General features: G+C 61.8%; 1 protein-coding gene across 2 annotated transcripts in view; it reads right to left on the reverse strand.

Moving 5' to 3' along the window:
- Positions 1-1,197: 1,197 nt before the first annotated feature.
- Positions 1,198-27,117, reverse strand: part of LOC140398955 (uncharacterized) — a 589,803-nt gene continuing 563,883 nt past the window's right edge. For both annotated transcript variants that reach the window (XM_072487952.1, XM_072487954.1), the window contains 2 exons: positions 11,264-11,405; positions 1,198-1,876 (listed from right to left, as the gene is read on the reverse strand). In XM_072487952.1, the coding sequence (XP_072344053.1) occupies positions 11,301-11,405 (105 nt within the window). In that variant the 3' untranslated portion in view covers positions 1,198-1,876; positions 11,264-11,300. The remainder of the gene's footprint in view (positions 1,877-11,263; positions 11,406-27,117) is intronic.

Below are 27,117 nucleotides of genomic sequence, written 5' to 3' on the forward strand. Positions count from 1 at the left end.
TGTCGGAGGGTCAGTGCTGAGGGAGCGCCGCACTGTCGGAGGGTCAATGCTGAGGGAGCGCCGCACTGTGGGAGGGTCAGTGCTGAGGGAGCGCCGCACTGTCAGAGGGTCAGTGCTGAGGGAGCGCCGCACTGTCAGAGGGTCAGTGCTGAGGGAGCGCCGCACTGTCGTAGGGTCAGTGCTGAGGGAGCGCCGCGCTGTCGGAGGGTCAGTGTTGAGGGAGCGCCGCACTGTCGGAGGGTCAGTGCTGAGGGAACGCCACTCTGTCTGAGTGTCAGTGCTGAGGGAGCGCCACACTGTCAGAGGGTCAGTGCTGAGGGATGGCTGCACTGTCAGAGGGTCAGTGCTGAGGGAGCGTCGCACTGTTGGAGGGTCAGTGCTGAGGGAGCGCAGCACAGTCGGAGGGTCAGTGCTGAGGGAGCGCCGCACTGTCGGAGGGTCAATGCTGAGGGAGCGCCGCACTGTGGGAGGGTCAGTAATGAGGTAGCGCCGCACTGTCGGAGGGTCAGTACTGAGGGAGCGCCGCACTGTCGGAGGGTCAATGCTGAGGGAACGTCGCACTGTGAGAGGGTCAGTGCTGAGGGAGCGCCGCACTGTCAGAGGGTCAGTGCTGAGGGAGCGCCGCACTGTCAGAGGGTCAGTGCTGAGGGAGCGCCGCACTGTCGTAGGGTCAGTGCTGAGGGAGCGCCGCGCTGTCGGAGGGTCAGTGTTGAGGGAGCGCCGCACTGTCGGAGGGTCAGTGCTGAGGGAACGCCACTCTGTCTGAGTGTCAGTGCTGAGGGAGCGCCACACTGTCAGAGGGTCAGTGCTGAGGGATGGCTGCACTGTCAGAGGGTCAGTGCTGAGGGAGCGTCGCACTGTTGGAGGGTCAGTGCTGAGGGAGCGCAGCACAGTCGGAGGGTCAGTACTGAGGGAGCGCCGCACTGTCGGAGGGTCAGTGCTGAGGGAGCGCCGCACTCTCAGGGGGTGAGTAGTGAGGGATCTCTCACTGGGACAAAATTACCCCTCAACAGGATCTCAAGAAAAGGCCCGTGGTCTTGGCCATTGATCGTATTGTGGAATCTTGCTGTGCATGACGAGGCCGCCATGCTTCCTGCATTACGACAGTGATTCCACTTCAAAAGGAAAACACTGACTCAGTGGCTCAGTGAAGTGATGAAACCTGCTGGACAGACACACTCAGTTGAACTCTTTTTTTTGAACATGGTTCTTTTAATTCCTTTCCAGATCTTTCCGGCAAGATTCGGAGACGCAAAGTGGGTTGTGGAGCGGGGGCAGGAGGCGTGGAAAGAGGAGGCTTTGGTGGGAGAGGACAAGATTAAACGATCCCCGTGACACACCAAACATGTGCGGCGCATGTGGGGGTTGAGGGGTGGCAGGGGGGGGCGATGGCGGGCAGATTGCATCGAGCATCGGGACAAAGCCTGAGTGGCCTATCTGGTCTGGTCGCCATGGTCGCGTGCAAAGGGGCTAAGCTAGTGGACGAATTGCAAAGCGTCCACAAAACCCGACTCGGAGGGGAATTCTTCCTCGTGGTGTCCGTGGCAGGCACGAAAAGCAAAGCCATTGCCCAGCACACACTCTCTTTGGGGCGTTGACGACAGCTGAGAAGCCTGGGCCTTGCTCCTCTAACTAAGGCCCTGGCTTGGAACCTCGGGCAAGATGCCGCAGGGGTCCTCCGCAGTCTCGCAGAGGCAGTGTGTGTGGAGGGAATGGGGTTGGGAGGGGGATCTCCCACGACGTAAAGATTTGGGGGAGGTGGGGAAGGATTAGGGTGCTTGCGGGGGGTGGGGGGGGGTTCAAGTGGGTGGTTGGCGGCGTGGTCCGCAGTTCCTCTCGTCTCCAGCGAGGGAGGGCGGGCCGGTGGGGCTCCTCTCTGAGGGGGGGAAAAGAGAGAAAAGACGCCGTTAGAAAAATATCCCTCTGCTGCGACTTGGCCACACAATCCCCGTTGCTCTCCGACGCCCCAAACGCGCAACATCGCAAAAAAATAAACATTCAAGGGACGGACACAGACACACACACGCAGACGCACACACGCACAACGTTCTGCTGGGCACACAGCTGAACAGAATCCTGATGGAATGCAGTGTCGGCGTGATGCTAAATGTGCCACATGTCGCAGCGATTGACTGATCGAACCATCGGCCATTTTCCTTCAGTTACTTGGGAAAAGCAGCACACCGCCTGGGCTGGGCCAGCTGACGGGCAGCCCAGGTGCGGCAACCGCGATGCAAGCGACCGGCTCCTGACGAGACGGCGAGCTCCGGGGCGCGGCTCATCTACACGTGCTCGAGGCACCACAGGGTCGCGCGCGGATACCGTGCCCCCCCACAAGCAGCACGGGAAAATGCGTAAGACTTGCGCATTTGTCGAATTGATTGATGGCTTGCGGAGCCCGGGCGTACCCATTGCGTCCTTCGTGGCAACACCTCATCCAATCAGGGTGGGCCAGACAACAACCAGCGCCCCCCCCCCCCCCCCCCCCCCACCCCCCCACCGCCCCACCCGGCCCTGCGGCTGCTTGTCGCGATCCTGTGAAATTTGGCATTCCTGGATTTTCCGGACCCACAGTCGTGGGGGAGGCTGTGGAGACACGGCTCGATCGCAGCCAGGATATTTGAGCGGTCATTTCAGTTGTTAATCAGGCGGAAAGCCTGCGTCGCCCAAGAGACTTGGCTCTGCCCAATCCCCCTGGGAAATGCATTGCACTCGCCGAGCGTGGGGCGCGCTGAGCAAACTGTGAGTGGCACCAAGCCCGGCGGTCTGAATCTAGAAGCTGGCGTCAAATCTGCCTGTCCCTCCCAACACAGCTCCAGCCCCTCTGATTCAGAGCAGATGTAACCTCTGCTTTCTGCCACTCACAGTCTGTGCCTCAATCAGCGGGTTGACGGGGGACGGCGAGGGGGAGGGGGGGGGGGGGGAGTCGCAATACCCCACCCGGGGCATCCAATGGGGCTGGAGAACTTGGGGCTGATACAGAACACTCTGTATCTAACCACGTGCTGTACCTGTCCTGCGAGTGTTTGATGGGGACAGTGTAGAGGGAGCTTTACTCTGTATCTAACCCCGTGCTGTACCTGTCCTGGGAGTGTTTGATGGGGACAGTGTAGAGGGAGCTTTACTCTGTATCTAACCCCGTGCTGTTCCTGTCCTGGGAGTGTTTGATGGGGACAGTGTAGAGGGAGATTTACTTTGTATCTAACCCCGTGCTGCACCTGTCCTGGGAGTGTTTGATGGGGACAGTGTAGAGGGAGCTTTACTCTGTATCTAACCCCGTGCTGTTCCTGTCCTGGGAGTGTTTGATGGGGACAGTGTAGAGGGAGATTTACTTTGTATCTAACCCCGTGCTGCACCTGTCCTGGGAGTGTTTGATGGGGACAGTGTAGAGGGAGCTTTGCTCTGTATCTAACCCCGTGCTGTACCTGTCCTGGGATTGTTTGATGGGGACAGTGTAGAGGGAGCTTTACTCGGTATCTAACCCCGTGCTGTACCTGTCGTGGGAGTGTTTGATGGGGCCAGTGTAGAGGGAGCTTTACTCTGTATCTAACCCCGTGCTGTACCTGTCCTGGGAGTGTTTGATGGGGACAGTGTAGAAGGAGCTTTACTCTGTATCTAACCCCGTGCTGCACCTGTCCTGGGAGTGTTTGATGGGGACAGTGTAGAGGGAGCTTTACTCTGTATCTAACCCCGTGCTGTACCTGTCCTGGGAGTGTTTGATGGGGACAAAGTAGAGGGGGCTTTGCTCTGTATATAACCCCGCGCTGTACATGTCCTGGGAGTGTTTGATGGGGACAATGTAGAGGGGGTTTTACTCTGTATCTAACCCCGTGCTGTACCTGTCCTGGGAGTGTTTGATGGGGACAGTGTAGAGGGAGCTTTACTCTGTATCTAACCCCGTGCTGTACCTGTCCTGGGACTGTTTGATGGGGACAGTGTAGAAGGAGCTTTACTCTGTATCTAACCCTGTGCTGTACCTGTCCTGGGAGTGTTTGATGAGGACAGTGTAGAGGGAGCTTTACTCTGTATCTAACCCCGTGCTGCACCTGTCCTGGGAGTGTTTGATGGGGACAGTGTGGAGGGAGCTTTACTCTGTATCTAACCCCGTGCTGTACCTGTTCTGGGAGTGTTTGATGGGGACAGTGTAGAGCGAGCTTTACTCTGTATCTACCCCGTGCTGTACCTGTCCTGGGAGTGTTTGATGGGGTCAGTGTAGAGGGAGCTTTACTCTGTATCTAACCCCGTGCTGTACCTGTCCTGGGAGTGTTTGATGGGGACAGTGGAGAGGGAGCTTTACTCTGTATCTAACCCCGTGCTGTACCTGCCCTGGGAGTGTTTGATGGGGACAGTGTAGAGGGAGCTTGACTCTGTATCTAACCCCGTGCTGTACCTGTCCTGGGAGTGTTTGATGGGGACAGTGTAGAGGGAGCTTTACTCTGTATCTAACCCCGTGCTGTACCTGTCCTGGGAGTGTTTGAATGGGACAATGTAGAGGGGGCTTTACTCTGCATCTAACCTCGTGCTGTACCTGTCCTGGGAGTGTTTCATGGGGACAGTGCAGAGGGAGCTTTACTCTGTATCTAACCACCTGCTGTACCTGTCCTGGGAGTGTTTGATGGGGACAGTGTAGAAGGAGCTTTACTCTGTATCTAACCCCGTGTTGCACCTGTCCTGGGAGTGTTTGATGGGGACAGTGTGGAGGGAGCTTTACTCTGTATCTAACCCCGTGCTGTACCTGTTCTGGGAGTGTTTGATGGGGACAGTGTAGAGCGAGCTTTACTCTGTATCTACCCCGTGCTGTACCTGTCCTGGGAGTGTTTGATGGGGTCAGTGTAGAGGGAGCTTTACTCTGTATCTAACCCCGTGCTGTACCTGTCCTGGGAGTGTTTGATGGGGACAGTGTAGAGGGAGCTTTACTCTGTATCTAACCCCGTGCTGTACCTGTCCTGGGAGTGTTTGATGGGGACAGTGTAGAGGGAGCTTTACTCTGTATCTAACCCCGTGCTGCACCTGTGTGGGAGTGTTTGATGGGGACAGTGTAGAGCGAGCTTTACTCTGTATCTACCCCGTGCTGTACCTGTCCTGGGAGTGTTTGATGGGGTCAGTGTAGAGGGAGCTTTACTCTGTATCTAACCCCGTGCTGTACCTGTCCTGGGAGTGTTTGATGGGGACAGTGGAGAGGGAGCTTTACTCTGTATCTAACCCCGTGCTGTACCTGTCCTGGGAGTGTTTGATGGGGACAGTGTAGAGGGAGCTTGACTCTGTATCTAACCCCGTGCTGTACCTGTCCTGGGAGTGTTTGATGGGGACAGTGTAGAGGGAGCTTTACTCTGTATCTAACCCCGTGCTGCACCTGTCCTGGGAGTGTTTGATGGGGACAGTGTGGAGGGAGCTTTACTCTGTATCTAACCCCGTGCTGTACCTGTCCTGAGAGTGTTTGATGGGGACAATGTAGAGGGAGCTTTACTCTGTATCTAACCCCGTGCTGTACCTGTTCTGGGAGTGTTTGATGGGGACAGTGTAGAGCGAGCTTTACTCTGTATCTACCCCGTGCTGTACCTGTCCTGGGAGTGTTTGATGGGGTCAGTGTAGAGGGAGCTTTACTCTGTATCTAACCCCGTGCTGTACCTGTCCTGGGAGTGTTTGATGGGGACAATGTAGAGGGGGCTTTACTCTGCATCTAACCTCATGCTGTACCTGTCCTGGGAGTGTTTCATGGGGACAGTGCAGAGGGAGCTTTACTCTGTATCTAACCCCGTGCTGTACCTGTCCTGGGAGTGTTTGATGGGGACAGTGTAGAGGGAGCTTTACTCTGTATCTAACCCCGTGCTGTACCTGTCCTGGGAGTGTTTGACTGGGACAGTGTAGAGGGAGCTTTACTCTGTATCTAACCCCGTGCTGCACCTGTCCTGGGAGTGTTTGATGGGGACAGTGTGGAGGGAGTTTTACTCTGCATCTAACCCCGTGCTGTACCTGTTCTGGGAGTGTTTGATGGGGACAGTGTAGAGTGAGCTTTACTCTGTATCTACCCCGTGCTGTACCTGTCCTGGGAGTGTTTGATGGGGACAGTGTAGAGGGAGCTTTACTCTGTCTCTCACCCTGTGCTGTACCTGTCCTGGGAGTGTTTGATGGGGACAGTGTAGAGGGAGCTTTACTCTGTATCTAACCCCGTGCTGTACCTGTCCTGGGAGTGTTTGATGGGGACAGTGCAGAGGGAGCTTTACTCTGTATCTAACCCCGTGCTGTACCTGTCCTGGGAGAGTTTGATGGGGACAGTGTAGAGGGAGCTTTACTCTGTATCTAACCCCGTGCTGTACCTGTCCTGGGAGTGTTTGATGGGGACAGTGTAGAGGGAGCTTTACTCTGTATCTAACCCCGTGCTGTATCTGTCCTGGGAGTGTTTGATGGGGACAGTGTAGAGGGAGCTTCACTCTGTATCTCACCCCGTGCTGTACCTGTCCTGGGAGTGTTTGATGGGGACAGTGTAGAGGGAGCTTTACTTTGTATCTAACCCCGTGCTGTACCTGTCCTGGGAGTGTTTGATGGGGACAGTGTAGAGGGAGCTTTACTCTGTATCTAACCCCGTGCTGTATCTGTCCTGGGAGTGTTTGATGGGGACAGTGTAGAGGGAGCTTTACTCTGTATCTAACCCCGTGCTGTATCTGTCCTGGGAGTGTTTGATGAGGACAGTGTACAGGGAGCTTTACTCTGTATCTAACCCCGTGCTGTACCTGTCCTGGGAGTGTTTGATGGGGACAGTGTAGAGGGAGCTTTACTCTGTATCTAACCCCGTGCTGTATCTGTCCTGGGAGTGTTTGATGGGGACAGTGTAGAGGGAGCTTTACTCTGTATCTAACCCCGTGCTGTACCTGCCCTGGGAGTGTTTGATGGGGACAGTGTAGAGGGAGCTTTACTCTGTATCTAACCCCGTGCTGTACCTGTCCTGGGAGGTTTGATGGGGACAGTGTAGAGGGAGCTTTACTCTGTATCTAACCCCGTGCTGTATCTGTCCTGGGAGTGTTTGATGGGGACAGTGTAGAGGGAGCTTTACTCTGTATCTAACCCCGTGCTGTACCTGTTCTGGGAGTGTTTGATGGGGACAGTGTAGAGCGAGCTTTACTCTGTATCTACCCCGTGCTGTACCTGTCCTGGGAGTGTTTGATGGGGTCAGTGTAGAGGGAGCTTTACTCTGTATCTAACCCCGTGCTGTACCTGTCCTGGGAGTGTTTGATGGGGACAGTGTAGAGGGAGCTTTACTCTGTATCTAACCCCGTGCTGTACCTGTCCTGGGAGTGTTTGATGGGGACAGTGTAGAGGGAGCTTTACTCTGTATCTAACCCCGTGCTGCACCTGTGTGGGAGTGTTTGATGGGGACAGTGTAGAGCGAGCTTTACTCTGTATCTACCCCGTGCTGTACCTGTCCTGGGAGTGTTTGATGGGGTCAGTGTAGAGGGAGCTTTACTCTGTATCTAACCCCGTGCTGTACCTGTCCTGGGAGTGTTTGATGGGGACAGTGGAGAGGGAGCTTTACTCTGTATCTAACCCCGTGCTGTACCTGTCCTGGGAGTGTTTGATGGGGACAGTGTAGAGGGAGCTTTACTCTGTATCTAACCCCGTGCTGTACCTGTCCTGGGAGTGTTTGATGGGGACAGTGTAGAGGGAGCTTTACTCTGTATCTAACCCCGTGCTGCACCTGTCCTGGGTGTGTTTGATGGGGACAGTGTGGAGGGAGCTTTACTCTGTATCTAACCCCGTGCTGTACCTGTCCTGAGAGTGTTTGATGGGGACAATGTAGAGGGAGCTTTACTCTGTATCTAACCCCGTGCTGTACCTGTTCTGGGAGTGTTTGATGGGGACAGTGTAGAGCGAGCTTTACTCTGTATCTACCCCGTGCTGTACCTGTCCTGGGAGTGTTTGATGGGGTCAGTGTAGAGGGAGCTTTACTCTGTATCTAACCCCGTGCTGTACCTGTCCTGGGAGTGTTTGATGGGGACAATGTAGAGGGGGCTTTACTCTGCATCTAACCTCGTGCTGTACCTGTCCTGGGAGTGTTTCATGGGGACAGTGCAGAGGGAGCTTTACTCTGTATCTAACCCCGTGCTGTACCTGTCCTGGGAGTGTTTGATGGGGACAGTGTAGAGGGAGCTTTACTCTGTATCTAACCCCGTGCTGTACCTGTCCTGGGAGTGTTTGACTGGGACAGTGTAGAGGGAGCTTTACTCTGTATCTAACCCCGTGCTGCACCTGTCCTGGGAGTGTTTGATGGGGACAGTGTGGAGGGAGTTTTACTCTGCATCTAACCCCGTGCTGTACCTGTTCTGGGAGTGTTTGATGGGGACAGTGTAGAGTGAGCTTTACTCTGTATCTACCCCGTGCTGTACCTGTCCTGGGAGTGTTTGATGGGGACAGTGTAGAGGGAGCTTTACTCTGTCTCTCACCCTGTGCTGTACCTGTCCTGGGAGTGTTTGATGGGGACAGTGTAGAGGGAGCTTTACTCTGTATCTAACCCCGTGCTGTACCTGTCCTGGGAGTGTTTGATGGGGACAGTGCAGAGGGAGCTTTACTCTGTATCTAACCCCGTGCTGTACCTGTCCTGGGAGAGTTTGATGGGGACAGTGTAGAGGGAGCTTTACTCTGTATCTAACCCCGTGCTGTACCTGTCCTGGGAGTGTTTGATGGGGACAGTGTAGAGGGAGCTTTACTCTGTATCTAACCCCGTGCTGTATCTGTCCTGGGAGTGTTTGATGGGGACAGTGTAGAGGGAGCTTCACTCTGTATCTAACCCCGTGCTGTACCTGTCCTGGGAGTGTTTGATGGGGACAGTGTAGAGGGAGCTTTACTTTGTATCTAACCCCGTGCTGTACCTGTCCTGGGAGTGTTTGATGGGGACAGTGTAGAGGGAGCTTTACTCTGTATCTAACCCCGTGCTGTATCTGTCCTGGGAGTGTTTGATGGGGACAGTGTAGAGGGAGCTTTACTCTGTATCTAACCCCGTGCTGTATCTGTCCTGGGAGTGTTTGATGAGGACAGTGTACAGGGAGCTTTACTCTGTATCTAACCCCGTGCTGTACCTGTCCTGGGAGTGTTTGATGGGGACAGTGTAGAGGGAGCTTTACTCTGTATCTAACCCCGTGCTGTATCTGTCCTGGGAGTGTTTGATGGGGACAGTGTAGAGGGAGCTTTACTCTGTATCTAACCCCGTGCTGTACCTGCCCTGGGAGTGTTTGATGGGGACAGTGTAGAGGGAGCTTTACTCTGTATCTAACCCCGTGCTGTACCTGTCCTGGGAGGTTTGATGGGGACAGTGTAGAGGGAGCTTTACTCTGTATCTAACCCCGTGCTGTATCTGTCCTGGGAGTGTTTGATGGGGACAGTGTAGAGGGAGATTTACTCTGTATCTAACCCCGTGCTGTACCTGTCCTGGGAGTGTTTGATGGGGACAGTGTAGAGGGAGCTTTACTCTGTATCTAACCCCGTGCTGTATCTGTCCTGGGAGTGTTTGATGGGGACAGTGTAGAGGGAGCTTTACTCTGTATCTAACCCCGTGCTGTACCTGTCCTGGGAGTGTTTGATGGGGACAGTGTAGAGGGAACTTTACTCTGTATCTACTCCGTGCTGTACCTGTCCTGGGAGAGTTTGATGGGGACAGTGTAGAGGGAGCTTCACTCTGTATCTAACCCCGTGCTGTACCTGTCCTGGGAGTGTTTGATGGGGACAGTGTAGAGGGAGCTTTACTCTGTATCTAACCCCGTGCTGTATCTGTCCTGGGAGTGTTTGATGGGGACAGTGTAGAGGGAGCTTTACTCTGTATCTAACCCCATGCTGTATCTGTCCTGGGAGTGTTTGATGAGGACAGTGTACAGGGAGCTTTACTCTGTATCTAACCCCGTGCTGTACCTGTCCTGGGAGTGTTTGATGGGGACAGTGTAGAGGGAGCTTTACTCTGTATCTAACCCCGTGCTGTATCTGTCCTAGGAGTGTTTGATGGGGACAGTGTAGAGGGAGCTTTACTCTGTATCTAACCCCGTGCTGTACCTGCCCTGGGAGTGTTTGATGGGGACAGTGTAGAGGGAGCTTTACTCTGTATCTAACCTCGTGCTGTACCTGTCCTGGGAGGTTTGATGGGGACAGTGTAGAGGGAGCTTTACTCTGTATCTAACCCCGTGCTGTATCTGTCCTGGGAGTGTTTGATGGGGACAGTGTAGAGGGAGATTTACTCTGTATCTAACCCCGTGCTGTACCTGTCCTGGGAGTGTTTGATGGGGACAGTGTAGAGGGAGCTTTACTCTGTATCTAACCCCGTGCTGTATCTGTCCTGGGAGTGTTTGATGGGGACAGTGTAGAGGGAACTTTACTCTGTATCTAACCCCGTGCTGTATCTGTCCTGGGAGTGTTTGATGAGGACAGTGTAGAGGGAGCTTTACTCTGTATCTAACCCCGTGCTGTATCTGTCCTGGGAGAGTTTGATGAGGACAGTGTACAGGGAGCTTTACTCTGTATCTAACCCCGTGCTGTACCTGTCCTGGGAGTGTTTGATGGGGACAGTCTAGAGGGAGCTTTACTCTGTATCTAACCCCGTGCTGTATCTGTCCTGGGAGTGTTTGATGGGGACAGTGTAGAGGGAACTTTACTCTGTATCTACTCCGTGCTGTACCTGTCCTGGGAGAGTTTGATGGGGACAGTGTAGAGGGAGCTTTACTCTGTATCTAACCCCGTGCTGTATCTGTCCTGGGAGTGTTTGATGAGGACAGTGTACAGGGAGCTTTACTCTGTATCTAACCCCGTGCTGTACCTGTCCTGGGAGTGTTTGATGAGGACAGTGTACAGGGAGCTTTACTCTGTATCTAACCCCGTGCTGGACCTGTCCTGGGAGTGTTTGATGGGGACAGTGTAGAGGGAGCTTTACTCTGTATCTAACCCCGTGCTGTACCTGTCCTGGGAGTGTTTGATGGGGACAGTATAGAGGGAGCTTTACTCTGTATCGAACCCCGTGCTGTACCAGTCCTGGGAGTGTTTGATGGGGGCAGTGTAGAGGGAGCTTTACTCTGTATCTAACCCCGTGCTGTACCTGTCCTGGGAGTGTTTGATGGGGACAGTGCAGAGGGAGCTTTACTCTGTCTCTAACCCCGTGCTGTACCTGTCCTGGGAGTGTTTGATGGGGACAGTGTAGAGGGAGCTTTACTCTGTATCTAACCCCGTGCTGTACCTGTCCTGGGAGTGTTTGATGGGGACAATATGCAGAGATTTGATACACACACGCTACCTGGTGAGGTTTTGAAATGGAGATGGGGTTGCGTAGTTCAGTACAATATTATGTCCTTGGTAAAATACAAGTAATATAACAGAGCAAACACGAAAAGGATTCCCATGAGAGCGATCCGAGTTCGGGAAGGACATCTGGGATTCTGCAAAACAGAAGAAAAAATTTGTATGACCAAACATAGAATTCAGAAGCTGAAGTGGGCCATTCGGCCCATTGATTCTGATCCCCCAATCAATGAGATCCTGGCTGATCTGATCTGATAATCCTCAACTCCACTTTCCCGCCTTATCCCCGTAACCCTCGATCCCCTCACTGATTAAATATCTGTCTCTCTCGGCCTTGCACATACTTAACGGCCCAGCCTCTACTGCTCTCTGCGGTAAATTCCACTGGTTCACTCCCCTCTGAGAGAAGGAATTCCTCCTCATCTCTGTCTCAAATGGGCGCCCCCCCTGACTCTGAGAAATGAAATGAAAATCACTTATTGTCACAAGTAGGCTTCGATGAAGTTACTGTGAAAAGCCCCTAGTCGCCACATTCCGGCGCCTGTTCGGGGAGGCTGGTACGGGAATCGAACCGTGCTGCTGGCCTGCCTTCAAAGCCAGCGATTTAGCCCTGTGCTAAACAGCCCCTGTGTGTGTTTGTGTGTGCTTGAGCTGTAGATGGCTGGTGCCCATAGCTGCGCGTGTTGTGCAGTGATGAGCAATCTCGCACCACATCTCTGTCTCGACGTGAGGAAGCATGGGGAACTCTGGAAACTTGGTATTGGCACGTTGAGGGTTCACATCGCGGGGTTCCCATCGCGGGGTTCACATCTCGGGGTTCACATCGCAGGATTCCCATCGGGGTTCCCATCGCGGGATTCACATCGCGAGGTTCCCATCGGGGTTCCCATCCCGGGGTTCACATCGCGAGGTTCCCATCGGGGTTCCCATCCCGGGATTCCCATCGCGGGGTTCCAATCGCGGGGTTCACATCCCGGGGTTCCCATCCCGGGGTTCCCATCGCGGGGTTCCCATCCCGGGGTTCCCATCGCGGGGTTCCAATCGCGGGGTTCCCATCGCGGGGTTCCCATCCCGGGGTTCCCATCGCGGGGTTCCCATCCCGGGGTTCCCATCGCGGGGTTCCCATCGCGGGATTCCCATCGCGGGGTTCCCATCCCGGGGTTCCCATCGCGGGGTTCCCATCCCGGGGTTCCCATCTCGGGGTTCCCATCCCGGGGTTCCCATCGCGGGGTTCCCATCGCGGGGTTCCCATCCCGGGGTTCCCATCCCGGGATTCCCATCCCGGGATTCCCATCGCGGGGTTCCCATCGCGGGGTTCCCATCCCGGGGTTCCCGTCGCGGGGTTCCCGTCGTGGGGTTCCCATCGCGAGGTTCCCGTCGCGGGGTTCCCATCGCGAGGTTCCCATCGGGGGGTTCCCATCGCGAGGTTCCCGTCGCGGGGTTCCCATCGCGGGATTCACATCGCGTGGTTCACATCGCGGGGTTCCCATCGCGGGGTTCCCGTCGCGGGGTTCCCATCCCGGGGTTCCCATCCCGGGGTTCCCATCCCGGGGTTCCCATCGCGGGGTTCCCGTCGCGGGGTTCCCGTCGTGGGGTTCCCATCGCGAGGTTCCCGTCGCGGGGTTCCCATCGCGAGGTTCCCATCGGGGGGTTCCCATCGCGAGGTTCCCGTCGCGGGGTTCCCATCGCGGTATTCACATCGCGTGGTTCACATCGCGGGGTTCACATCGCGGGGTTCCCATCGCGGGATTCACATCGCGGGGTTCCCATCGCGGGATTCACATCGCGGGGTTCACATCGCGGGGTTCACATCGGGGTTCCCATCGCGGGGCTCACATCTCGGGGTTCCCATCGCGGGGTTCACATCGCGGGATTCCCATCGCGGGGTTCCCATCGCGGGGTTCCCATCGCGGGGTTCACATCTCGGGGTTCACATCGCGGGGTTCACATCTCGGGGTTCACATCGCGGGGTTCCCATCGCGGGATTCACATCGCGGGGTTCACATCGCGGGGTTCACATCGGGGTTCCCATCGCGGGGCTCACATCTCGGGGTTCCCATCGCGGGGTTCACATCGCGGGGTTCACATCCCGGGGTTCCCATCGCGGGGTTCACACGTGGGGTTCACATCCTGGGGTTCCCATCCCGGGGTTCACATCCTGGGGTTCCCATCGCGGTGTTCCCATCGCGGGGTTCACATCCTGGGGTTCCCATCGCGGGGTTCCCATCGCGGGGTTCCCATCGCGGGATTCCCATCGCGGGGTTCCCATCGCGGGGTTTCCATCGCGGGGGTCCCATCGCGGGGTTCACACGTGGGGTTCCCATCGCGGGGTTCCCATCTCGGGGTTCACATCGCGGGGTTCCCATCGCGGGGTACCCATCGCGGGATTCCCATCGCGGGGTTCCCATCGCGGGATTCCCATCGCGGGGTTCCCATCGCGGGATTCCCATCGCGAGGTTCCCATCGCGGGGTTCCCGTCGCGGGGTTCCCATCGGGGGGTTCCCATCGCGAGGTTCCCGTCGCGGGGTTCCCATCGCGGGGTTCCCATCGCGGGGTTCCCATCGCGGGGTTTCCATCGCGGGGTTCACACGTGGGGTTCCCATCGCGGGGTTCCCATCTCGGGGTTCACATCTCGGGGTTCACATCGCGGGGTTCCCATCGCGGGGTTCACATCGCGGGGTTCCCATCGCGGGGTTCCCATCGCGGGGTTCACATCTCGGGGTTCCCATCGCGGGGTTCCCATCGCGGGATTCCCATCGCGGGGTTCCCATCGCGGGATTCCCATCGCGGGGTTCACATCTCGGGGTTCACATCGCGGGGTTCCCATCGCGGGGTTCCCATCGCGGGATTCCCATCGCGGGGTTCCCATCGCGGGGTTCCCATCGCGGGGTTCCCATCACGAGGTTCCCATCGCGGGGTTCCCGTCGCGGGGTTCCCGTCGCGGGGTTCCCATCGGGGGGTTCCCATCGGGAGGTTCCCGTCGCGGGGTTCCCGTCGCGGGGTTCCCATCGCGGGGTTCCCATCGCGGGGTTCACATCTCGGGGTTCACATCGCGGGGTTCCCATCGCGGGGTTCCCATCGCGGGATTCCCATCGCGGGGTTCCCATCGCGAGGTTCCCATCGCGGGGTTCCCGTCGCGGGGTTCCCATCGCGGGGTTCCCATCGCGGGGTTTCCATCGGGGGGTTCCCGTCGCGAGGTTCCCGTCGCGGGGTTCCCATCGCGGGATTCACATCGCGGGGTTCCCATCGCGTGGTTCACATCGCAGGGTTCTCATCGCGGGGTTCCCATCGCGGGGTTCACATCGCGGGGTTCCCATCCCGGGGTTCCCATCGCGGGGTTCCCGTCGCGGGGTTCCCATCGCGGGGTTCACATCCCGGGATTCCCATCGCGGGGTTCCCATCGCGGGGTTCCCATCGCGGGATTCACATCGCGGGGTTCCCATCGCGGGGTTCCCATCGGGGGGTTCCCATCGCGGGGTTCCCGTCGCGGGGTTCCCATCGCGGGGTTTCCATCGCGGGGTTCACACGTGGGGTTCCCATCGCGGGGTTCCCATCTCGGGGTTCACATCGCGGGATTCCCATCGCGCGGTTCCCATCGCGGGGTTCCCATCGCGGGGTTCCCATCCCGGGGTTCCCATCGCGGGGTTCACATCGCGGGGTTCCCATCGCGGGGTTCACATCGCGGGATTCCCATCGCAGGGTTCCCATCGCGGGGTTCCCATCGCGGGGTTCACATCTCGGGGTTCCCATCGCGGGGTTCCCATCGCGGGGTTCACATCTCGGGGTTCCCATCGCGGGGTTCCCATCGCGGGGTTCACATCTCGGGGTTCACATCGCGGGGTTCCCATCGCGGGGTTCCCATCGCGGGGTTCCCATCCCGGGGTTCACATCGCGGGGTTCCCATCGCGGGGTTCACCTCCCGGGGTTCCCATCGCGGGGTTCCCATCGCGGGGTTCCCATCGCGGGGTTCCCATCGCGGGGTTCACATCGCGGGGTTCCCATCGCGGGGTTCCCGTCGCGGGGTTCCCATCCCGGGGTTCACATCGCGGGGTTCCCATCGCGGGGTTCCCATCCCGGGGTTCCCATCGCGGGGTTCACACGCGGGGTTCCCATCGCGGGGTTCCCATCGCGGGGTTCCCATCGCGGGGTTCACATCGCGGGGTTCCCATCGCGGGGTTCCCGTCGCGGGGTTCCCGTCGCGGGGTTCCCGTCGCGGGATTCCCATCGCGGGGTTCCCATCGCGGGGTTCCCATCCCGGGGTTCCCATCGCGGGGTTCACACGCGGGGTTCCCATCGCGGGGTTCCCATCGCGGGGTTCCCATCGCGGGATTCCCATCGCGGGGTTCCCATCGCGGGGTTCACACGCGGGGTTCCCATCGCGGGATTCCCATCGCGGGGTTCCCATCGCGGGGTTCACATCCCGGGGTTCCCATCGCGGGATTCCCATCGCGGGGTTCCCATCGCGGGGTTCACACGCGGGGTTCCCATCGCGGGATTCCCATCGCGGGGTTCCCATCCGGGGTTCACACGCGGGGTTCCCATCGCGGGATTCCCATCTCGGGGTTCCCATCGCGGGGTTCACATCTCGGGGTTCACATCGCGGGGTTCCCATCGCGGGATTCCCATCTCGGGGTTCCCATCGCGGGGTTCACATCTCGGGGTTCAGACGCGGGGTTCCCATCGCGGGGTTCCCATCGCGGGATTCCCATCTCGGGGTTCCCATCGCGGGGTTCACATCTCGGGGTTCACATCGCGGGGTTCCCATCGCAGGGTTCCCATCGCGGGGTTCCCATCGCGGGGTTCCCATCGCGGGGTTCCCATCGCGGGGCTCACATCTCGGGGTTCCCATCGCGGGGTTCCCATCTCGGGGTTCACATCTCGGGGTTCACATCGCGGGGTTCCCATCGCGGGGTTCACATCGCGGGGTTCCCATCGCGGGGTTCCCATCGCGGGGTTCACATCTCGGGGTTCCCATCGCGGGGTTCCCATCGCGGGATTCCCATCGCGGGGTTCCCATCGCGGGATTCCCATCGCGGGGTTCACATCTCGGGGTTCACATCGCGGGGTTCCCATCGCGGGGTTCCCATCGCGGGATTCCCATCGCGGGGTTCCCATCGCGGGGTTCCCATCGCGGGGTTCCCATCGCGGGGTTCCCATCACGAGGTTCCCATCGCGGGGTTCCCGTCGCGGGGTTCCCATCGGGGGGTTCCCATCGGGAGGTTCCCGTCGCGGGGTTCCCATCGCGGGGTTCCCGTCGCGGGGTTCCCATCGCGGGGTTCCCATCGCGGGGTTTCCATCGGGGGGTTCCCGTCGCGAGGTTCCCGTCGCGGGGTTCCCATCACGGGATTCACATCGCGGGGTTCCCATCGCGTGGTTCACATCGCAGGGTTCTCATCGCGGGGTTCCCATCGCGGGGTTCCCATCGCGGGGTTCACATCGCGGGGTTCCCATCGCGGGGTTCACATCGCGGGGTTCCCATCCCGGGGTTCCCATCGCGGGGTTCCCGTCGCGGGGTTCCCATCGCGGGGTTCACATCCCGGGATTCCCATCGCGGGGTTCCCATCGGGGGGTTCCCATCGCGGGGTTCCCGTCGCGGGGTTCCCATCGCGGGGTTTCCATCGCGGGGTTCACACGTGGGGTTCCCATCGCGGGGTTCCCATCTCGGGGTTCACATCGCGGGATTCCCATCGCGCGGTTCCCATCGCGGGGTTCCCATCGCGGGGTTCCCATCCCGGGGTTCCCATCGCGGGGTTCACATCGCGGGGTTCCCATCGCGGGGTTCCCATCGCGGGATTCACATCGCGGGGTTCCCATCGCGGGGTTCCCATCGGGGGGTTCCCATCGCGGGGTTCCCGTCGCGGGGTTCCCATCGCGGGGTTTCCATCGCGGGGTTCACACGTGGGGTTCCCATCGCGGGGTTCCCATCTCGGGGTTCACATCGCGGGATTCCCATCGCGCGGTTCCCATCGCGGGGTTCCCATCGCGGGGTTCCCATCCCGGGGTTCCCATCGCGGGGTTCACATCGCGGGGTTCCCATCGCGGGGTTCACATCCCGGGGTTCACATCGCGGGGTTCCCATCTCGGGGTTCACATCGCGGGGTTCCCATCGCGGGGTTCACATCGCGGGATTCCCATCGCAGGGTTCCCATCGCGGGGTTCCCATCGCGGGGTTCACATCTCGGGGTTCCCATCGCGGGGTTCCCATCGCGGGGTTCACATCTCGGGGTTCCCATCGCGGGGTTCACATCGCGGGGTTCACATCTCGGGGTTCACATCGCGGGGTTCCCATCGCGGGGTTCCCATCGCGGGGTTCCCATCCCGGGGTTCACATCGCGGGGTTCCCATCGCGGGGTTCACCTCCCGGGGTTCCCATCGCGGGGTTCCCATCGCGGGGTTCCCATCGCGGGGTTCCCATCGCGGGGTTCCCGTCGCGGGGTTCCCATCCCGGGGTTCACATCGCGGGGTTCCCATCGCGGGGTTCCCATCCCGGGGTTCCCATCGCGGGGTTCACACGCGGGGTTCCCATCGCGGGGTTCCCATCACGGGGTTCCCATCGCGGGGTTCACATCGCGGGGTTCCCATCGCGGGGTTCCCGTCGCGGGGTTCCCGTCGCGGGGTTCCCGTCGCGGGATTCCCATCGCGGGGTTCCCATCGCGGGGTTCCCATCCCGGGGTTCCCATCGCGGGGTTCACACGCGGGGTTCCCATCGCGGGGTTCCCATCGCGGGGTTCCCATCGCGGGATTCCCATCGCGGGGTTCCCATCGCGGGGTTCACACGCGGGGTTCCCATCGCGGGATTCCCATCGCGGGGTTCCCATCGCGGGGTTCACATCCCGGGGTTCCCATCGCGGGATTCCCATCGCGGGGTTCCCATCGCGGGGTTCACACGCGGGGTTCCCATCGCGGGATTCCCATCGCGGGGTTCCCATCCGGGGTTCACACGCGGGGTTCCCATCGCGGGATTCCCATCTCGGGGTTCCCATCGCGGGGTTCACATCTCGGGGTTCACATCGCGGGGTTCCCATCGCGGGATTCCCATCTCGGGGTTCCCATCGCGGGGTTCACATCTCGGGGTTCAGACGCGGGGTTCCCATCGCGGGGTTCCCATCGCGGGATTCCCATCTCGGGGTTCCCATCGCGGGGTTCACATCTCGGGGTTCACATCGCGGGGTTCCCATCGCAGGGTTCCCATCGCGGGGTTCCCATCGCGGGGTTCCCATCGCGGGGTTCCCATCGCGGGGCTCACATCTCGGGGTTCCCATCGCGGGGTTCACATCTCGGGGTTCACATCGCGGGGTTCCCATCGCGGGGTTCACATCTCGGGGTTCCCATCGCGGGGTTCCCATCCCGGGGTTCACATCGCGGGGTTCCCATCGCGGGGTTCCCATCCCGGGGTTCCAATCGCGAGGTTCACATCGCGGGGTTCACATCTCGGGGTTCCCATCGCGGGGTTCCCATCGCGGGGTTCCCATCGCGGGGCTCACATCTCGGGGTTCCCATCGCGGGGTTCACATCTCGGGGTTCACATCGCGGGGTTCCCATCCCGGGGTTCACATCGCGGGGTTCCCATCGCTGGGTTCCCATCCCGGGGTTCCAATCGCGAGGTTCACATCGCGGGGTTCACATCTCGGGGTTCACATCGCGGGGTTCCCATCGCGGGGTTCCCATCCCGGGGTTCACATCCCGGGGTTCCCATCCCGGGGTTCCCATCGCGGGGTTCCCATCGCGGGGTTCCCATCCCGGGGTTCCCATCGCGGGGTTCCCGTCGCGGGGTTCCCATCGCGGGGTTCACATCCCGGGATTCCCATCGCGGGGTTCCCATCGCGGGGTTCCCATCGCGGGATTCACACCGCGGGGTTCCCATCGCGGGGTTCCCATCGGGGGGTTCCCATCGCGGGGTTCCCGTCGCGGGGTTCCCATCGCGGGGTTTCCATCGCGGGGTTCACACGTGGGGTTCCCATCGCGGGGTTCCCATCTCGGGGTTCACATCGCGGGATTCCCATCGCGGGGTTCCCATCGCGGGATTCCCATCGCGGGGTCCACATCGCGGGGTTCCCATCGCGGGGTTCCCATCGCGGGATTCCCATCGCGGGGTTCACATCCCGGGGTTCCCATCGCGGGGTTCCCATCGCGGGGTTCCCATCGCGGGGTTCCCATCGCGGGGTTCACATCGCGGGGTTCCCATCGCGGGGTTCCCGTCGCGGGGTTCCCGTCGCGGGATTCCCATCGCGGGGTTCCCATCGCGGGGTTCCCATCCCGGGGTTCCCATCGCGGGGTTCACACGCGGGGTTCCCATCGCGGGGTTCCCATCGCGGGATTCCCATCGCGGGGTTCCCATCGCGGGGTTCACATCTCGGGGTTCCCATCGCGGGGTTCCCATCGCGGGGTTCACATCTCGGGGTTCCCATCGCGGGGTTCACATCGCGGGGTTCACATCTCGGGGTTCACATCGCGGGGTTCCCATCGCGGGGTTCCCATCGCGGGGTTCCCATCCCGGGGTTCACATCGCGGGGTTCCCATCGCGGGGTTCACCTCCCGGGGTTCCCATCGCGGGGTTCCCATCGTGGGGTTCCCATCGCGGGGTTCCCATCGCGGGGTTCCCATCGCGGGGTTCCCATCGCGGGGTTCCCGTCGCGGGGTTCCCATCCCGGGGTTCACATCGCGGGGTTCCCATCGCGGGGTTCCCATCCCGGGGTTCCCATCGCGGGGTTCACACGCGGGGTTCCCATCGCGGGGTTCCCATCGCGGGGTTCCCATCGCGGGGTTCCCATCCCGGGGTTCCCATCGCGGGGTTCACACGCGGGGTTCCCATCGCGGGGTTCCCATCGCGGGGTTCCCATCGCGGGATTCCCATCGCGGGGTTCCCATCGCGGGGTTCACACGCGGGGTTCCCATCGCGGGATTCCCATCGCGGGGTTCCCATCGCGGGGTTCACATCCCGGGGTTCCCATCGCGGGATTCCCATCGCGGGGTTCCCATCGCGGGGTTCACACGCGGGGTTCCCATCGCGGGATTCCCATCGCGGGGTTCCCATCCGGGGTTCACACGCGGGGTTCCCATCGCGGGATTCCCATCTCGGGGTTCCCATCGCGGGGTTCACATCTCGGGGTTCACATCGCGGGGTTCCCATCGCGGGATTCCCATCTCGGGGTTCCCATCGCGGGGTTCACATCTCGGGGTTCAGACGCGGGGTTCCCATCGCGGGGTTCCCATCGCGGGATTCCCATCTCGGGGTTCCCATCGCGGGGTTCACATCTCGGGGTTCACATCGCGGGGTTCCCATCGCAGGGTTCCCATCGCGGGGTTCCCATCGCGGGGTTCCCATCGCGGGGTTCCCATCGCGGGGCTCACATCTCGGGGTTCCCATCGCGGGGTTCACATCTCGGGGTTCACATCGCGGGGTTCCCATCGCGGGGTTCACATCTCGGGGTTCCCATCGCGGGGTTCCCATCCCGGGGTTCACATCGCGGGGTTCCCATCGCGGGGTTCCCATCCCGGGGTTCCAATCGCGAGGTTCACATCGCGGGGTTCACATCTCGGGGTTCCCATCGCGGGGTTCCCATCGCGGGGTTCCCATCGCGGGGCTCACATCTCGGGGTTCCCATCGCGGGGTTCACATCTCGGGGTTCACATCGCGGGGTTCCCATCCCGGGGTTCACATCGCGGGGTTCCCATCGCGGGGTTCCCATCCCGGGGTTCCAATCGCGAGGTTCACATCGCGGGGTTCACATCTCGGGGTTCACATCGCGGGGTTCCCATCGCGGGGTTCCCATCCCGGGGTTCACATCCCGGGGTTCCCATCCCGGGGTTCCCATCGCGGGGTTCCCATCGCGGGGTTCCCATCCCGGGGTTCCCATCGCGGGGTTCCCGTCGCGGGGTTCCCATCGCGGGGTTCACATCCCGGGATTCCCATCGCGGGGTTCCCATCGCGGGGTTCCCATCGCGGGATTCACACCGCGGGGTTCCCATCGCGGGGTTCCCATCGGGGGGTTCCCATCGCGGGGTTCCCGTCGCGGGGTTCCCATCGCGGGGTTTCCATCGCGGGGTTCACACGTGGGGTTCCCATCGCGGGGTTCCCATCTCGGGGTTCACATCGCGGGATTCCCATCGCGGGGTTCCCATCGCGGGATTCCCATCGCGGGGTCCACATCGCGGGGTTCCCATCGCGGGGTTCCCATCGCGGGATTCCCATCGCGGGGTTCACATCCCGGGGTTCCCATCGCGGGGTTCCCATCGCGGGGTTCCCATCGCGGGGTTCCCATCGCGGGGTTCACATCGCGGGGTTCCCGTCGCGGGGTTCCCGTCGCGGGGTTCCCGTCGCGGGATTCCCATCGCGGGGTTCCCATCGCGGGGTTCCCATCCCGGGGTTCCCATCGCGGGGTTCACACGCGGGGTTCCCATCGCGGGGTTCCCATCGCGGGATTCCCATCGCGGGGTTCCCATCGCGGGGTTCACACGCGGGGTTCCCATCGCGGGATTCCCATCGCGGGGTTCCCATCGCGGGGTTCACATCCCGGGGTTCCCATCGCGGGATTCCCATCGCGGGGTTCCCATCGCGGGGTTCACACGCGGGGTTCCCATCGCGGGATTCCCATCGCGGGGTTCCCATCCGGGGTTCACACGCGGGGTTCCCATCACGGGATTCCCATCTCGGGGTTCCCATCGCGGGGTTCACATCTCGGGGTTCACATCGCGGGGTTCCCATCGCGGGATTCCCATCTCGGGGTTCCCATCGCGGGGTTCACATCTCGGGGTTCAGACGCGGGGTTCCCATCGCGGGATTCCCATCTCGGGGTTCCCATCGCGGGGTTCACATCTCGGGGTTCACATCTCGGGGTTCACATCGCGGGGTTCCCATCGCAGGGTTCCCATCGCGGGGTTCCCATCGCGGGGTTCCCATCGCGGGGTTCCAATCGCGGGGCTCACATCTCGGGGTTCCCATCGCGGGGTTCACATCTCGGGGTTCACATCGCGGGGTTCCCATCGCGGGGTTCACATCTCGGGGTTCCCATCGCGGGCTTCCCATCCCGGGGTTCACATCGCGGGGTTCCCATCGCGGGGTACCCATCCCGGGGTTCCAATCGCGAGGTTCACATCGCGGGGTTCACATCTAGGGGTTCCCATCGCGGGGTTCCCATCGCGGGGTTCCCATCGCGGGGCTCACATCTCGGGGTTCCCATCGCGGGGTTCACATCTCGGGGTTCACATCGCGGGGTTCCCATCGCGGGGTTCACATCTCGGGGTTCCCATCGCGGGGTTCCCATCCCGGAGTTCCAATCGCGAGGTTCACATCGCGGGGTTCACATCTCGGGGTTCACATCGCGGGGTTCCCATCGCGGGGTTCCCATCCCGGGGTTCACATCCCGGGGTTCCCATCCCGGGGTTCCCATCGCGGGGTTCCCATCGCGGGGTTCCCATCGCGGGGTTCACATCCCGGGATTCCCATCGCGGGGTTCCCATCGCGGGGTTCCCATCGCGGGATTCACATCGCGGGGTTCCCATCGCGGGGTTCCCATCGGGGGGTTCCCATCGCGGGGTTCCCGTCGCGGGGTTCCCATCGCGGGGTTTCCATCGCGGGGTTCACACGTGGGGTTCCCATCGCGGGGTTCCCATCTCGGGGTTCACATCGTGGGATTCCCATCGCGGGGTTCCCATCGCGGGATTCCCATCGCGGGGTCCACATCGCGGGGTTCCCATCGCGGGGTTCCCATCGCGGGATTCCCATCGCGGGGTTCACATCCCGGGGTTCCCATCGCGGGGTTCCCATCGCGGGGTTCACATCGCGGGGTTCCCATCGCGGGGTTCACATCGCGGGATTCCCATCGCGGGGTTCCCATCGCGCGGTTCCCATCACGGGGTTCCCATCGCGGGGTTCCCATCCCGGGGTTCCCATCGCGGGGTTCCCATCGCGGGGTTCCCATCGCGGGGTTCCCATCGCGGGGTTCACATCTCGGGGTTCCCATCGCGGGGTTCCCATCGCGGGGTTCACATCTCGGGGTTCCCATCGCGGGGTTCCCATCGCGGGGTTCCCATCGCGGGGTTCCCATCCCGGGGTTCACATCGCGGGGTTCCCATCGCGGGGTTCACATCCCGGGGTTCCCATCGCGGGGTTTCCATCGCGGGGTTCACACGTGGGGTTCCCATCGCGGGGTTCCCATCTCGGGGTTCACATCGCGGGATTCCCATCGCGGGGTTCCCATCGCGGGATTCCCATCGCGGGGTCCACATCGCGGGGTTCCCATCGCGGGGTTCCCATCGCGGGATTCCCATCGCGGGGTTCACATCCCGGGGTTCCCATCGCGGGGTTCCCATCGCGGGGTTCACATCGCGGGGTTCCCATCGCGGGGTTCACATCGCGGGATTCCCATCGCGGGGTTCCCATCGCGCGGTTCCCATCGCGGGGTTCCCATCGCGGGGTTCCCATCCCGGGGTTCACATCGCGGGGTTCCCATCGCGGGGTTCACATCCCGGGGTTCCCATCGCGGGGTTCACTTCGCGGGGTTCCCATCGCGGGGTTCCCGTCGCGGGGTTCCCGTCGCGGGGTTCCCGTCGCGGGATTCCCATCGCGGGGTTCCCGTCGCGGGGTTCACATCGCGGGGTTCCCATCGCGGGGTTCCCATCCCGGGGTTCCCATCGCGGGGTTCACACGCGGGGTTCCCATCGCGGGGTTCCCATCGCGGGGTTCCCATCGCGGGGTTCACATCGCGGGGTTCACATCCCGGGGTTCCCATCGCGGGATTCCCATCGCGGGATTCCCATCGCGGGGTTCCCATCGCGGGATTCCCATCGCGGGGTTCCCATCCGGGGTTCACACGCGGGGTTCCCATCGCGGGATTCCCATCTCGGGGTTCACACGCGGGGTTCACATCTCGGGGTTCACATCGCGGGGTTCACATCGCGGGATTCCCATCGCGGGGTTCCCATCGCGGGGTTCCCATCGCGGGGTTCCCATCCCGGGGTTCCCATCCCGGGGTTCCCATCGCGGGGTTCCCATCGCGGGGTTCCCATCGCGGGGTTCACATCCCGGGATTCCCATCGCGGGGTTCCCATCGCGGGGTTCCCATCGCGGGATTCACATCGCGGGGTTCCCATCGCGGGGTTCCCATCGGGGGGTTCCCATCGCGGGGTTCCCGTCGCGGGGTTCCCATCGCGGGGTTTCCATCGCGGGGTTCACACGTGGGGTTCCCATCGCGGGGTTCCCATCTCGGGGTTCACATCGTGGGATTCCCATCGCGGGGTTCCCATCGCGGGATTCCCATCGCGGGGTTCCCATCGCGGGGTTCACATCTCGGGGTTCACATCGCGGGGTTCCCATCGCGGGATTCCCATCTCGGGGTTCCCATCGCGGGGTTCACATCTCGGGGTTCAGACGCGGGGTTCCCATCGCGGGGTTCCCATCGCGGGATTCCCATCTCGGGGTTCCCATCGCGGGGTTCACATCTCGGGGTTCACATCGCGGGGTTCCCATCGCAGGGTTCCCATCGCGGGGTTCCCATCGCGGGGTTCCCATCGCGGGGTTCCCATCGCGGGGCTCACATCTCGGGGTTCCCATCGCGGGGTTCACATCTCGGGGTTCACATCGCGGGGTTCCCATCGCGGGGTTCACATCTCGGGGTTCCCATCGCGGGGTTCCCATCCCGGGGTTCACATCGCGGGGTTCCCATCGCGGGGTTCCCATCCCGGGGTTCCAATCGCGAGGTTCACATCGCGGGGTTCACATCTCGGGGTTCCCATCGCGGGGTTCCCATCGCGGGGTTCCCATCGCGGGGCTCACATCTCGGGGTTCCCATCGCGGGGTTCACATCTCGGGGTTCACATCGCGGGGTTCCCATCGCGGGGTTCACATCGCGGGGTTCCCATCGCGGGGTTCCCATCCCGGGGTTCCAATCGCGAGGTTCACATCGCGGGGTTCACATCTCGGGGTTCACATCGCGGGGTTCCCATCGCGGGGTTCCCATCCCGGGGTTCACATCCCGGGGTTCCCATCCCGGGGTTCCCATCGCGGGGTTCCCATCGCGGGGTTCCCATCCCGGGGTTCCCATCGCGGGGTTCCCGTCGCGGGGTTCCCATCGCGGGGTTCACATCCCGGGATTCCCATCGCGGGGTTCCCATCGCGGGGTTCCCATCGCGGGATTCACACCGCGGGGTTCCCATCGCGGGGTTCCCATCGGGGGGTTCCCATCGCGGGGTTCCCGTCGCGGGGTTCCCATCGCGGGGTTTCCATCGCGGGGTTCACACGTGGGGTTCCCATCGCGGGGTTCCCATCTCGGGGTTCACATCGCGGGATTCCCATCGCGGGGTTCCCATCGCGGGATTCCCATCGCGGGGTCCACATCGCGGGGTTCCCATCGCGGGGTTCCCATCGCGGGATTCCCATCGCGGGGTTCACATCCCGGGGTTCCCATCGCGGGGTTCCCATCGCGGGGTTCCCATCGCGGGGTTCCCATCGCGGGGTTCACATCGCGGGGTTCCCATCGCGGGGTTCCCGTCGCGGGGTTCCCGTCGCGGGATTCCCATCGCGGGGTTCCCATCGCGGGGTTCCCATCCCGGGGTTCCCATCGCGGGGTTCCCATCGCGCGGTTCCCATCGCGGGGTTCCCATCGCGGGGTTCCCATCCCGGGGTTCACATCGCGGGGTTCCCATCGCGGGGTTCCCATCGCGGGGTTCCCATCGCGGGATTCACTTCGCGGGGTTCCCATCGCGGGGTTCCCGTCGCGGGGTTCCCGTCGCGGGGTTCCCGTCGCGGGATTCCCATCGCGGGGTTCCCGTCGCGGGGTTCACATCGCGGGGTTCCCATCGCGGGGTTCCCATCCCGGGGTTCCCATCGCGGGGTTCACACGCGGGGTTCCCATCGCGGGGTTCCCATCGCGGGGTTCCCATCGCGGGGTTCACATCGCGGGGTTCACATCCCGGGGTTCCCATCGCGGGATTCCCATCGCGGGATTCCCATCGCGGGGTTCCCATCGCGGGATTCCCATCGCGGGGTTCCCATCCGGGGTTCACACGCGGGGTTCCCATCGCGGGATTCCCATCTCGGGGTTCACACGCGGGGTTCACATCTCGGGGTTCACATCGCGGGGTTCACATCGCGGGATTCCCATCGCGGGGTTCCCATCGCGGGGTTCCCATCGCGGGGTTCCCATCCCGGGGTTCCCATCCCGGGGTTCCCATCGCGGGGTTCCCATCGCGGGGTTCCCATCGCGGGGTTCACATCCCGGGATTCCCATCGCGGGGTTCCCATCGCGGGGTTCCCATCGCGGGATTCACATCGCGGGGTTCCCATCGCGGGGTTCCCATCGGGGGGTTCCCATCGCGGGGTTCCCGTCGCGGGGTTCCCATCGCGGGGTTTCCATCGCGGGGTTCACACGTGGGGTTCCCATCGCGGGGTTCCCATCTCGGGGTTCACATCGTGGGATTCCCATCGCGGGGTTCCCATCGCGGGATTCCCATCGCGGGGTTCCCATCGCGGGGTTCACATCTCGGGGTTCACATCGCGGGGTTCCCATCGCGGGATTCCCATCTCGGGGTTCCCATCGCGGGGTTCACATCTCGGGGTTCAGACGCGGGGTTCCCATCGCGGGGTTCCCATCGCGGGATTCCCATCTCGGGGTTCCCATCGCGGGGTTCACATCTCGGGGTTCACATCGCGGGGTTCCCATCGCAGGGTTCCCATCGCGGGGTTCCCATCGCGGGGTTCCCATCGCGGGGTTCCCATCGCGGGGCTCACATCTCGGGGTTCCCATCGCGGGGTTCACATCTCGGGGTTCACATCGCGGGGTTCCCATCGCGGGGTTCACATCTCGGGGTTCCCATCGCGGGGTTCCCATCCCGGGGTTCACATCGCGGGGT

The sequence above is a fragment of the Scyliorhinus torazame genome, chromosome 22 (assembly GCF_047496885.1).
Source record: "Scyliorhinus torazame isolate Kashiwa2021f chromosome 22, sScyTor2.1, whole genome shotgun sequence".
Lineage (NCBI taxonomy): Eukaryota > Metazoa > Chordata > Chondrichthyes > Carcharhiniformes > Scyliorhinidae > Scyliorhinus > Scyliorhinus torazame.